We start from the raw sequence: 13852 nt of genomic DNA on the forward strand, positions 1-13852 counted from the left end.
TCCTCTTACTCCTCCTCTTACTCCCTCCCTCCCTCCTTCCTCACATCGGTCACGCTGTCACTAGTCGCCCCGGCTCCCGAGCCCTGACAGAAAAGCCTAATAAAATGAAGATCTGGGCGTCGGAGCACATTTTCAAGTGAGTGTGTGTGTGTCTGTGATGACGCGTTATAATAAAGTAACGTTATATTTCTGTTAGTAACCGTTAACCGTTAACCGTTAACGTTAACCGTTAACCGTTAACCGGTTTCCGTTGGTGTAATAACTGTGCGTGTGCTAACCTCCGTAGCTGCTAAGGTTGCACATAAGTTAGGTAACTTAACACACAGAGAGCCTCCGGGCAAGTTACCTAACCCTTTTGTCTTTTTACGTTAGTTATAACGTTTAATAAAGGTAACCTAAGTTCGCCATTAAGTTTTCTTAACAAATATGTACGAGTTGCTCTTAGTAACGTTAAACAGTTTTAGCTAACTGAGTTAACTCAAAGGTTAGCTTCTTGTTGCTAGCCGTGAAGCTAACTTTGGCTAACGGGCGCTCTAACGTTAGGTTATTTTTTATTTTATTTATTGTCTCAAGCTTTATTACAACATTTTAGCCACAAGTTAATAGAAAGTGAATGAATTTGTGTGTTTTCCACGTGTCTTGTGACTAAACCGCCACTGTTTTCTGACATTATGTAAAGTATCACGGACGTTACGTTACATAACGGGGTGTTTGACAGACCAGAGACTGGAAACACAACCATCCGTCTGTTTTCTGTCTATTGTTGCTCGTAGGACAGCGATAAGTGTGTAACAATGGTCGGGACATTTTCTGTCCATTTGGAGTAGTTTCTAGATGTTTCCGCGGAGGTGCGGAGGGGGCGTTTCTCCTGCTGCTGTGTCCGGACACTATTGTGGTTATTCCTCCATTTTGACTCCGCACCGATGTTTAATATTAACACTGTTATTATATTATTTGAACTACGTTAGAAATTTGTTTATTATTGTTTATTATTTTTTACTATTATGCTCTGGGTTCATTGTTCCTGAAGTCTCTTTGTATAATGAGTGAAACAGTTTTTAGTTGTATTTGTACGAGGTAAACAGAGAATAGGAGACATTTTGTAAATCTTTATGTAAAGCTTGAGAGCGATGTTCAAATATGTTTTGTTCTCTTCTGTCCAACATACCTACCTCAGTGGTGAAAATGGACTGAATGAAAATAACTATGCATTTTGTTTTATTGGTGGGTTCAGAAAACTAGTCACAAAAAAAAAACCTGATGAAAGCACACATTTATTCTAATGTAAATGTTTTAGAGTTGGCAAACATGGACTCATTTTCATCTGCCGTTCTTTGCCAGAATATTTAATGGCCTTTCGGAAGTTGGTGTTTCTAATGTTAATGTTGCCTTTAACAGCCATCCGTGGGAGACGGTGACCAAGGCAGCAATGCAGAAGTACCCCAACCCCATGAACCCCGGTGTGTTTGGTGTGGATGTTCTGGACAGAAGCGTGGACACAGAGGGACGGTTACACAGCACCAGGCTGCTCAGCACAGAGTGGGGGCTTCCTGCCATGGCCAAGTCTGTAAGTTACAGGATGAGACAAACGCTTGAGCTGCAAGAAGGTCACAAAGGCACTTACACCCCATCAGATCTGATCCTGGATTAATTAAATGTCGTCAGATCAATCTATGAGCTTGTACTCAGTAATTGCTGTTTAATAAGTAATATTTATATTGTAGATTGTGTGCAGTGAGAAGTATCTGTAATATAAGCCGCATGTATTCAGTCTCAACCTCGACCATACAACTCTTACTCTTAACAGAATAGACCTTCACATTGAAAACTACGACTCATAAAATCAAGCTCTCCAATTAAATAAACAATGAAACGTTCTATAATGCAACATGTTGTTGATCGTCATCTAAACTAATCAGCTCTTAGATCAGGAGAGATCCAGGCGTTTCATTGTTACTGATGTTACTGATGGTGTGGTGATTGCCGGTGATAAATTCTGCGACGATGACCTTGAACAAGCCTAATATAAGGACTTTTGTTTTTTAAATCTAAGCCTGAGTTGTGTCCCTTTTCCTTCAGATCATTGGGGTGACAAGAACGTGCACTTATGTTCAGGAACATTCAGTGGTGGACCCCAAAGAGAAGACCTTCGAGCTGAAATCTACAAATGTAAGTCATACTGATGTAATACGTTAATACGTACACTTTGTGTAAGAACTGCTGTTGCTTGACAGCGATACTAAGTGAGCTGAGCTGAATAGTTTCGCTCTGAGCTGATTATCGGAACAACAACCCCCTGGAGCACCCTGAGAGTCATTATCAGAAATGTTAAGAATCAAGCTCACCTGTCTGCGTAACGCACCTGTCTAACAGTAGACATGAGTTACAGGACAGGTATAACATGTAGACACATTATTAACAGCTACACCTGTTTTTCCACCATGAGAAAGGTATTTGAGAGAGAGCAGAATCAGTGTCTGAGCTAAATGGCTCTGCCCGACTGTTGAACAGAAATGTTTGTAGAGTGTGAATATTGTATGTAACATTTAATACTTTATTTTGTCCATCCAGATCTCCTTCACTAACCTGGTATCTGTAGACGAGAGGTTGACGTACAAGCCACATCCACAGGATCCTGAAAAGTAAATGACTCTTGTAAACATCACTTGCAGTATTGATTATATTATTTATTATTATTATTATTAAGACTGATTGTTCACTAGTTGTTTCCGGTTGAAGTTGAATGATTACAAGAACAGATTTAACTTTGTTTTAGCACTGTTTGTGAGCTCTCATGTGTATGATTGTGTGTTCAGGACGGTGCTGACACAGGAGGCTCTAATTAGTGTAAAAGGTATCAGTCTGAGCAGCTACCTCGAGGGTCTCATGGCAAAGACCATCTCTGCTAACGCCGGCAAGGTGACGCCGCCCTTAAAATCTCCAATAACTCATAAATCAACACACACACTACACGTTATGTCTTGTAACGCTCTTCCTCTGTCTGTCTCAGGGTCGGGAGGCAATGGAGTGGGTCATCAGACGATTAAACACAGAAATCGAGGAGTTTGCGGCGACCGCTCGTGGAACAATACGTGTTCCGTTGGCGGCAGCTGTTGCAGACAAATGATCGCGGCCTTCCTCGCGGGTTTCTCGACCATCATGAACCGATTGACCTCTCGGACATTTCCTCTCACCTGCCAGCACAGCCTAATAACCACAGCCCCACCCTTTGGCCCTATGTATGTTTGTTTGTTTGTGTGTGTGTGTGAACGTCACAAGAACTCGCTGTTCGTCGCTCCTCAGCAGTCTGGGCGGACGAGTTTGATACTCGCCGCTGTGGACGGTGACCGGGAGTGTAGAGCTGATGAAAGTTTAAAAGAAACAAACAGGGTTGAATTGGACTGCACTTGAAGCTCATAGGACTTTGTCTTGTGATGTTTAAGCTCTTTTTAAAAAAAAAAAATTCACACGGTGCCTCCACATCTCCTACATTTCCTCTTTTCTGTCTTTCTCCCCTTCATCTTATACTTTTCATCTCCCTCTAATGTTGTCTTTTTTGTTTCCAAATGCTCATCAACAAGTTGAGTACTGAAAGGAAGTCACTTTTCACAAACTGTCTGGTTTTGTTTCGTACAACAAAACTGACCAAAACCTCTCCAAGCCAAAACCCACCATTGCAAAGAGGCTGTAACAGCGAATGAAAGCAACTGAAATATTGAAGCTCCAGGGTTTTATTCCCACTGTCCTATGAGGTCAGATACAGAGCACACTGATAATCCAGATGGACCTGGATTTTGAGGGTTTTTTCTGAGAGGTGGATTCGTAGCGAGCTGCCGGCTGAACAGTTTTGTTTGAAGTGAAGACCGGTGCAGCTCAGAGCTCAGAGTCTCATCTGACAGCCACATCTGAGTGCAGGGTAAGTGGCCAGACAGGAAAGCTCGCGGGTGTACTCGCAAATGATACTAGTCCAGGTCTGATACAGCCGTTTTAAATTTCAAAGTCTTGTGCCATCAGTGAGTGAGTGTAATCCAGAATATTTGTAGGTGCAGGGTTAAAACCAGTTTAGGTTATTTGTGGAAAGTCTCTAAGCATTTAAACAAGCAGAGTCTGTCTGCTTAAGATGTCGGCGTGGTGGACTGGTCTTTAATTCTCACTCTGGTCTTCTGGGTACAACTTATTTCTCTGTCTCTCTCTTGTCTGTGTTTTCTCTCTCACACTGATGAGGTGCTGTTAAGTTAAGTTAAGTATATGAATGTGGATACTTGAATGTCTAACTTATTTTCATCATATGTACTTTTAATACAATTACAGTGGCAGGAAGTCTTTGAAGTCTTTGAGCACTAAGCAACATGTTAACATATTCGCCACAATGTGAACGTTCACCAGTGTTACAGGAGGTACGAGCTCTACGGGGTTACGTTCAGGATCACTGAGTGTGCCAACATGAAGTATGTGAAAACTGAAATAACTGCTCCACTTTAATACCCCAAAACACATTCAAGCTTTATTTATGGTCATGATCAAACCCACTCCGTACTTCATACTGTTTATCGATGGTGTTATTTATGGTGTATTTGTATTGGTGAACATTCACAGAGGCTGTTAAATTGATCGATTTTAGAAGCTCCGAGCTCTTATTTTCCTTTCTTATCCCATCACAGACTCTCAGGTGCTACATAGTTGACCTTTGTTCAGTTTCCCTGTTTGCTTCTTTCATGAAGACCACGTTGAGATGAAGGCAACCCTGTAACTCTTATTTGTTCTTTCATTTTCTTGTCTTCTTCTCTCTACAAATTTTACTAAGAACAGTTCTGCAAATGAACATTTACAGCAGAAGGGTTAGTGGTATATTTAAAGCTATTTTAGTGTTACAGTATCTGTTCATGGAGCTCAGCATCACAAGTCTTCCCAGATGCTCCACAGTCGCAATCTTGCTCGACTGTCGCGGTCTGTTAGATCTCGATGGGTCCACGTTATGTCGGTCTTTTTTCAAACCTGCTTCCAGTTCAGCTGAGCTTCTTTTTAAACAGTTCGTAGTTCTCGAACTGTTGTTGTAGCTCATCATGCATGTCCAGCTCAGGATCATTCAGTCTGCTGCCCGACTGTCCGATCAGCCAGTCAGTATCCAGTGTCTCCTCTCATGAATGAAGTGTGATTTATTTTTATTTTTTTCTATGGGGAACATTTTAGAACAGTGGCTGTAAATAGGCTTATATTTATATTTTGGTGGTTTTACATTCCAGGAATGTGAACATAACAGAAAATAACAGAAAATAAAGAGTGCACACTGAAATGTTTCAAAATAAAGAGATGTCGTTGTTTCATGAATATGGTGGTGAAGTGTTTTGTAAAATGTCTACTACTTGAACTCTTTGAAAGGTGAATTCTCTCTAACCTAAAGAACCATGTGGACCCTTTTAGTGTACAAAAAACAAGTTCAATTTGTAGTATTGATCCGATGAATTTCTTGAGTAGAGCCTTAGATGTTGATTTTACTATTTTTACTTCCATATTTTTGGCTTGCAATTACAAAAAGCAGGCTGTAATTGTCTCATGGCAGTTAAATACTCTCACATTTAGAGATTTTCACATACTGTATAGAAGGTAAAACAAATGTATATTGTATAACGTGCCTTATTTCTTTTGTAGATATTTTTAAAAATGTGGTGCCCTCTGGTGGTAGTACCATTACATCAACAGTGGCACTTATTTTGTAACAAACTACAGTTGTCTAATTTCTCTACAAACAAAACCTTTAAAAGATAAAATAATTACATAAAAATCACACACACTAACTTTAAAATCAACTGTACCCCCTTTTTCTGTTTTCATGGAAATATGTGTGTAAAATGCCGCTACCATGTTTATATTAATAAGACAGAGTGCATTCTTAAAAACACAAATTGGTTTTATTGGCATGGGAAAATGTTTTTTTACATTGTCAAAGCAAGTGTGAAAAAAGATCTAAGGCAGTACCCCTCCACTTTATAAGCAGTTGTAAGGTTGAACTGGTGGCTTAATCACTGTTAATTTGATTGTTGATTGTAAGTTGTGAGCACAGAAATATTGATTATGTACTGCATGGCAAGGCTTAATGATTTTCTGTCCAGAATACAAACACTTTTAAACACACGTATGCTTTTGTCATGTGGTGTCAGATACAGACACATCTGGTTTGTGTGAACTTAGATGAAGAGCATCCATGTTTAATGTACCAGAGTTAAACAGGTCGGTCTGTCAGTCAGTTGAAGCCTCTGTCTGTTGGCAGTAGCTGAGCATCTGAAGAGATGGCTATAAATCCCTGTGAGGAATAATGAGAGTGATTACAAAAATGACTTCTCTTAATTAAAATGTTCTCTAAAAGCCAGACATCAACTCAACATTAAAGTGTTTTACTGACCTCTTCTACCTCCAGAACTGTGTTGATTAGCTTTGCTTGTTTCATTCTGGGTAAAGCAACACCGGCGCCAAGTTTCTCTGAAACAGAAAAGTACATGTCAGGACAAGGACGATGTACAGTAAACATGCATTATTTTCATCTACTCTACTCAGCTGCCCTCCAGTATGTTGGATCAGCACTCGTATTCTGAAGGAAAACTGCTTTTCATCCATATGTGTTGCTCTAGTTTACTGTGATGATGTAAATAGGTTAGAATTCAACATAATAAGGATTTAGTTGCATTTATTTCTAGTAAAAAGGTCCAAAGAGTTAAATAATAAAACATAACGGAGGCTTATTGCTGCCACACCAGAAAAAGAAAAACAAATCAGTATTATGTAATAAGGTGAAAAGTTTCTAACAAGATATTTTCACATTTTTTAAGACATACAAAGTTATAAAAGGAAACCTTTCTTCTTTATCTTCTTATAATATGAAATGTTTCATGTTATTAGGTGATAACTTTACTTGATAACAAGATAAATAGTATATTGTTATCACAAGAAAAACATCTTATTATAACTATAATAATATAGTATAATAATATAACTATTATAACTCATGTTATAACATGATACTGGTCTGTTTTGTATTTTTCTGGCAGCACAATGCACTTGTAAAAACAAGCTATATTTCCTGCACTGTTAATTTTGTCCAAATGTCCTTGAGCAAAGCAGTCAGGAAAAACAAAATAAGGATTTAATATATTTTTAGAGCATAGATTGCTATTACTTTTGATAACAGAGTTGTGATGCACTAGTTAATGACTGAAGTAGAAAACAGTCAGGAAGCGTGAAATGAACACAAACAGATGTTAAGACTTACTATTCACAGCTGCCATGACTACAGGTGATATCATCTTTGCAAAGCTTTCCATAGCGTCGGTCTGCAAATAGAAACATAATGCTTTACAGTTTGACTCTGCTCAGTTTGTTTAAGGCTGACAGAATCTGTACTGTGGTTTTTATGTCATGTACCTTAAAGGCTCCCACTTCACTCGCCTCCAGCGTCAGTGTAAAACTGAAAGGAAGCAGTATCGTTACATTAAGTTTGAGTTTGTGAACTCAGGATCAGTTGTGTGTTTGACAACATGTTGATGCTCACTTGTTCATTCCCATGGAGCCCTTCACTGTGTCATCAGCAATCCACACTTTACCGCTGAATGTTGAGTCCTGAAAGACAGAGGTTTAAATTACAACTGCAGATTATTTTTATTATGATTAATCTGTGAATTAATTATTTTATTAATCTATTTTTTCTATATATTTTCTTAATAAAAGACTTGAATTAATTAGCAAAATAGTACATTAATTGCCTTTTCATTAATTAATTTTAGCACTAGTTTATCTACTGTGGACTGAATGATTACATGAACCATAACAATGAACTCACTCATTGTCCAGAACACACAATGTTTTCATTCTGTTTGTTACTAAATATAATTCATGTGCTTGCAAAACATGTTTTTCTGAGCTCAAATTGTCCAATGGAGCACTCAAGATTAATATGACGCCACACTGTGCAGCTACAAAGTGTGAATGTACTTAAATATCCAGAATACAAAAAAAAGAAATATGAAAGAGAAAAAGACACAAACACTTACGTAGTAGCCAGACAACAAAAGTACTTACAACACTGAGTTTGAACAGCGGGGTCTGGGTACCATTTGACTGGATGGCGAAGGCCTTTACAGCACCCTGGAAGTCCAGATTAACAGCACCAGGGTGGAATGAAAACAGTGGAGCCTCTCTGGCATAAACCAGCAGATTCATCAGAAGACCTGGAAACATCTTGGGAAGCTGCAGAGTGACAGAAAGTGCATAGTAAACATTTAATTCAAAGATATTTTTACACAGTGTACAAGAGTGAGAGGAGAAAGACAACAAACTTGGCCCTGTGGTGAATCTCTATGTGCAGCTTTACACAAATGTTTTTAAGAGACAAAATGTCCACTTGCTGCCTGGTATATCCCTCCCACTGACCGGTGCCATGATAACCACATAATCAGTGTTATTTACTTCGTCAGTGGTCGTAATGTTCTGGCTGATCAGTGTAGATAGGAAAGTGTACTATTGTTTTTGCAGAGTTTGTATTGGGCAGCAGGGTGCCGAAGGTGATGCAAGGCTAACAACAAAAACCTGACCAGCTCAACAAAAGGACAGCATCTACACCAAAAACACCAGCCAAAGGCAAGTTTCAGTGCAGTGGCCTTGTTTAATAAAAACAAAATGAGTGACTGTGCAGGAAAAGCACACACAACTTTTGTATTACAGAAAATGGAACAGGCCAAACTACAGAGATATTTGTTACTTACTCCACTGTACTGTGTTTTGTTTTGTAGTTTAATTTCAACTTTCTCTGTATCAAAGATTTGACACTATGTCAGAGAGGGAATCACCTCCATATTTTAGAGAACAATCTATCAGGTAAGATGTCAACTATGGCAACTTGAAAATATGTTTTTATATGCTTATAGATATTATGTGTGTATTTGCTTGTCAGGAAAATTCAGTTTCCACGTGAGAACAACACACCTGTCCGACGAATCATTAGTCATTAGTTTATTAATTCATTTAAAAAAATAGTTTTAATAATATCAGCACATACATGTTGATTATTATTACATATGTCCTAATCTGAGTAGGGTGAAAAATGTTAGATTTGGTTAAATATGAATTATTTGACAAACCTTTTAAGCTTTTTAAGTTATCTGCATCTAATGAGAAGCACATATTTTGATTCCCCATCTTGGACAGAGTATAACTCCCAAATTCTGTCCTGTGGAACACCTTAACTGCGAGATGATGAAATTAGAGAGACCGACATATGTTACCCCTATCTTTTGTGTCTGCACGTATGTCTATTTATAACATGTTAGTTGTTCGTAAAATCATTTTAAAAAAGTGGTTTTCTATTCAAAATTGGCCCAGCAGTGGTGTGGTAATCAGGTTTTTTGCAGATAAAGGGTGGTTTCCAGAGAACATCACCTTTTACTGTAAGCACAAGTAGCCTTAAAAAAAAAGTTTTGCAATTAAATTAACAACACAACCAGGGTAAGGATCTTCCCTGCACCCAAAAGTAGTAGAAAGAAGCATTATCTCAGCTTTTCACACTTCAGTGAAACTTAAATTGACCTATAAATCTACTGCCACTGTCCAGAAATGTCTTGTGTAGCATTGTGAAGTTCTCATGTTTGCCTGTAGTCTTTGGTTTTTTCAGAGGTACCATATTTTTAATTTCAATAGGCTCTAACATATTACTGTTAAACATTTCTAAATGTTTGTTTATTAGGGAAATGGTTTTCTTTTTCAGCAAAGTTGGTGAGCCAAGAGCTGAACCTTGTGGTGCAGAGCCATTCAGGAGAAAACACAGCCATAAAACAGTCAAGGCAGGGGGAGATGCAATACACTGAAGGTTTTGGACTTCAGGTTTTGGAATCAATTTATTTTTGCTAGAAATTTGTGTTGTATTAATTACACCGATTGTATTAAAAAAATAACAGTATAAAACTGTTACGGTGTTATTTAGGAATATGGTGCATACAACTGTGAAATGTGAAGAAGATCCTGCACTAAAGTAGAAAACCTATGTAGTGCCATAATGTGTGAGTAATAAGTTGATTATGTGTCCAATGGTGCTGCTGTCTGAATGAAAAAAGGCCCCACAGCTGTAAATGTTTTTGTCCTCGTGCCTAACATGATATTGTTATGGTGCCTTTTTTTCCGTTTGATTGTTTTAATGACACTACTATTGGTTTTGAATGACAGATTTACACATTTTCAAAGACCTAGTGTAGTAGATGTTTAATGAGTGTATTTGATATTATATATGATTATTACATTATTTAATATTATATGATACTAGTTGATTTTGCTGTGCATGGCTTGTATTGTACATAAATTTGTTTTAAGGGTATCAATAACTTAGGTGAAGAGTTTCAGGGCTGTTTTCTTGTAACTAATAAAGTCTGTGTGACAGTAAATAAAAAATGAATATACAGTGAGTTATCAGTAATAACACCAAATGTGACAGTGAGACAAATAAACTTACCTGAGGAATGAAAGGCCCCATTGAGCTGGTATTTAGGTGCATAGGAGAGCCTGGCGGTATCTGAGATGATGGAACAACATTTCTTAACCACAGACATTATTTAGGGCAGAAAGAGATCAACGGTTAACGCATAGCAGTGCAGAAATGGATAGACTGCTCGAGACCCTTAACCACACTTAAATTGTCTTGCCTTCTCTGCTTTCTCCATTCACTATGCATTTTTTCATTCAGGTGCACTTACCATGCTGTCATTGATGCTGGCCTGAAGCAGTCCAGCTGAGAAGTATCCATATGAGGCAGAGTTCAGGGTGAATTCAGACAGGCCCATTGACAACATGTATCCCGGCTGCTCAGGCATAGTGAACGGCTGGGCCTCAAAGGGAGGGTCTTTCTGAGTTTTGGTACTGTAGAACTCTCCCTGTAAAAAAGATGAGCAAATGATCAGCTGTTGATCATGATTTTGTTGTTATTGTTTCTTTTCACATGTTTTGGCACTCATCATAAATTATGGTTACCAGAGCATGCTGGACAGATACCAATAGGTGTGTGTTTATATCATCTTTTTTCAAAGAAGTGAGTGTCTGAAATGATGTGGTCAAAGACGGGGGACTTCCACAACATAAAAATGAATTACATACTTCTATTTGTGTTTGCTTACCGTAAGACCCAGAGTCAGACTTGAAGCATTAATAACAGGTAAACCGGTGAGAGCGAGGTCAAGGGTAATGTCTTCATTCACATGAAAGGAAACTGGACAGAATAGAAATCATTTGTAGACTGAATTATTTATTTATAAATTAAAATTTTATTTATATTTGTTTTTATTTTTGGCTTAAAGTAAAACTACTTTTGGCCTGCGTAGCTGATTTTAATGTGTACATTTTGTTTTGTAATTAGAGTGTTTATGAAGATGTAGCCTGCTGCAATACCATTCGCGGCCTGTAGGTGGTACTCCAGGTTTACAATGGATTCCTTCACATTAGGGCAGATCTGGAAGAAACAAGACAAATGTCCTGCAGTGCTCACCACTGAAAATCACAGTAGATTTCCCCTGAGCATTATCTGATCACCATACAGTATAGACCAAGCTCCCACTAACATATGTGACAAAGATATAGAGAAGCACTCACTCTCTCCTCTATTTCACCACTGATACGCCCCTTAAAGTGCTTCACAAAAGGCTGGAACATCCAACTATTGACAAATAAAAATGCAGGGTTTATATCTTGACATCTGTATTGCTGGTTTTATCTCTCTCTCTCCCTCTGTTGTACTGTACCTGGCTCCACCATGGAACTCTATGTCCACATCTCCAACTTGAGCGTCACAGCTGACACTGGTGACAGACAGATGCCCGTCAGGATCTTTCCCCAGCTCCACCACAGAGGTCACATCCACATTAAATATAGCCATGTCGAATGATCCCCTGTCATGTCTGGAAATACAAACAGTCAGTGTACGTTAGTGTTGGTGAACATTATTTCATGCAACCTCTAAAGCCACAGCAACCCGTGTGTGTGTGTAGCATACAAACATAAACAGTGAAATCAGCAGACTAACTTATAACTTATTATACATGATGGCTTATGTAGCTTAATTATGGAAGTCATATTCTGTTCTGTTTATTTGTTGTTTCTTTTACTAACACAATTGCACACAAACATGCTAACAAAGCATTAGTGACCGAATAATCAATCTGGAGTCAGAAATATTTTTTTCAGATTGCCAATTAAAAAATAGGAATAGCTCTATTTATTTATTTATTTATATTATTTATTTATTTTGATTCTGTATACTTTGATGTCAACTGCATGTTGAAACAACTCAATGCGGTTCAGACTGTGGACCTTTAACCTTACAGTCGGGTTATCACAGTGGTTCTCAACCTTTCTCTTGCCAAGGACGCCCGGATTGATGCACATCAGGCTGCAGACCCGTATTTGATATGTCCAAACTGTAGATTGGCAGATTAACAATGAAGAATGTGCAACATATGAACAGAACAGTTGTTCTTATATACTCTCTCATTGGGCTAATGTCAATTAAATAATATTGAAATTTAAATATTCCCCATTTTTCTGGGGAACCCCCTCAAGGATGCTGGGGGTCCCTGGACCCCAAGTTGAGAACAGACTTAAAGCTGTTACTTTCATATTCTAAAGGTAAAGGGTAGATAGCAGTGTAGTTACACTGATACAAAATAACCTGATGACTCAAGAGGGAAAAGAACAGGAAGTCAACAAAATCACTGCAGTGTGGATGTGCACACGTGTTTTGTGCCACTCCTCTGAATAATTTTTAAGATGCATGTTTATCAATTCTTGTTGGAGGTAATAAACCACTGATGATTCTCTAATATCAGCCGACTAATCTAACAGACTCTACTAGAGTCAGGTTTTAATACAGTTCATGTACAGTTATTTTCTTGTAACTTAAAGACATTTAAAAAGCCAGGATGATGTCACATGAGTGAACAGGTGATTTCTCATCCCTGTAAGATAGCCAATGATGTTTCACACAAGAGCACAGGGAGTTTAAATAACACAGCTCCGGAGACATTGACATGATACCTTTGAAGACACTCCTCCTTTTCTAACTGACCTCAGATGAACTAAAAACATTAATATCACTTCCTCATTAAGTCTTCACGTAGACCTGCATTTCTCTTTCAACGTTTCAAACTAAAGTGCAACTAATGTATTTAAATTACAAGATTTAATAAGTAATCACTCTTTCCAAACACTTCTATATCAATATTACTGAAAAGCTGTGGGGTTACTGGCTTTAGGATCAAGTGGATTACACGTAGAGCAGACATTAAGGAGAACTCACATTATGCCAAATTTTGTCCTCCACCCGCCGGTTAGTGCAACATTGAGGCCTGCGATGGATGTCTTGAATCCTGTTCTTTCCTCATAGAACTCAACAGACGGCTCTGGGAAGTCACACTTTGTAATGGTGACGCTAGCACATGGGGAGAACAAAGACAGGCGTGGGCACACAGATCTGGGTAATGTCATATACATATATATATATATATATCTTGACCATAACTTTGCACTAAATTTGGATAATTTGGTCTTTGTGGAGGCAGGAGCAGGTTGACATGGTGCAAAAAACATTTTGTAAAGAGTTGAACAGAAAGGTTTTGCAATTTTGCTCTTATGTTGCAATTCTTTTCAAATCTGATTTTAGGAAAATGTTTTTAGTATGAGGAACACACCACTATATGCATAAACACTTAACTTTTTATGCAACGAGAACAGTCTGTAGTCAGCCTGTAACATCCAACATCATAGCCCTCAGTTTAACACTATCTATATAGCGGTTGGGGGTTTAAACACAAAAATCGATACAGTGTTT

The 13852-nt window shown here is 38.2% G+C and overlaps 2 protein-coding genes across 2 annotated transcripts in view; one reads left to right on the top strand and one right to left on the bottom strand.

The window, feature by feature from the left end:
* The first annotated feature begins 6 nt into the window (after positions 1 to 6).
* On the top strand, positions 7 to 5328 carry LOC118324173 (PRELI domain containing protein 3B-like). The gene is made up of 6 exons (XM_035656336.1): positions 7 to 136; positions 1399 to 1567; positions 2080 to 2169; positions 2572 to 2642; positions 2817 to 2919; positions 3011 to 5328. Exons 1-6 carry the CDS (start codon positions 105 to 107, stop codon positions 3125 to 3127), a joined length of 582 nt encoding a protein of 193 aa, XP_035512229.1. The 5' UTR covers positions 7 to 104; the 3' UTR covers positions 3128 to 5328.
* A 562-nt stretch (positions 5329 to 5890) lies between these two features.
* Positions 5891 to 13852, bottom strand: part of bpifcl (BPI fold containing family C, like) — an 8773-nt gene continuing 811 nt past the window's right edge. The window contains exons 4-16 of the mRNA XM_035656335.1: positions 13322 to 13453; positions 11769 to 11924; positions 11620 to 11683; positions 11419 to 11479; positions 11148 to 11239; positions 10731 to 10907; positions 10490 to 10549; positions 8071 to 8238; positions 7544 to 7611; positions 7417 to 7459; positions 7265 to 7325; positions 6401 to 6477; positions 5891 to 6301 (exon numbers count right to left, since the gene is read on the bottom strand). Of these exons, the coding sequence (XP_035512228.1) occupies positions 6242 to 6301; positions 6401 to 6477; positions 7265 to 7325; positions 7417 to 7459; positions 7544 to 7611; positions 8071 to 8238; positions 10490 to 10549; positions 10731 to 10907; positions 11148 to 11239; positions 11419 to 11479; positions 11620 to 11683; positions 11769 to 11924; positions 13322 to 13453 (1219 nt within the window). The 3' untranslated portion in view covers positions 5891 to 6241. The remainder of the gene's footprint in view (positions 6302 to 6400; positions 6478 to 7264; positions 7326 to 7416; positions 7460 to 7543; positions 7612 to 8070; positions 8239 to 10489; positions 10550 to 10730; positions 10908 to 11147; positions 11240 to 11418; positions 11480 to 11619; positions 11684 to 11768; positions 11925 to 13321; positions 13454 to 13852) is intronic.

The sequence above is a fragment of the Morone saxatilis genome, unplaced genomic scaffold (assembly GCF_004916995.1).
Source record: "Morone saxatilis isolate NCDOM2014 unplaced genomic scaffold, NCSU_SB_2.0 Contig15, whole genome shotgun sequence".
In the NCBI taxonomy this organism is placed as follows: Eukaryota; Metazoa; Chordata; class Actinopteri; family Moronidae; genus Morone; species Morone saxatilis.

Excerpts from the sequence above, each read along its gene's own strand:
- LOC118324173 (XM_035656336.1), top strand. The coding sequence starts at position 105 with ATGAAGATCTGGGCGTCGGAGCACATTTTCAA. Across the intron at positions 137-1,398 it reads GCGTCGGAGCACATTTTCAA|CCATCCGTGGGAGACGGTGA; the intron begins GTGAGTGTGTGT and ends TGCCTTTAACAG. Across the intron at positions 2,643-2,816 it reads CATCCACAGGATCCTGAAAA|GACGGTGCTGACACAGGAGG; the intron begins GTAAATGACTCT and ends TTGTGTGTTCAG.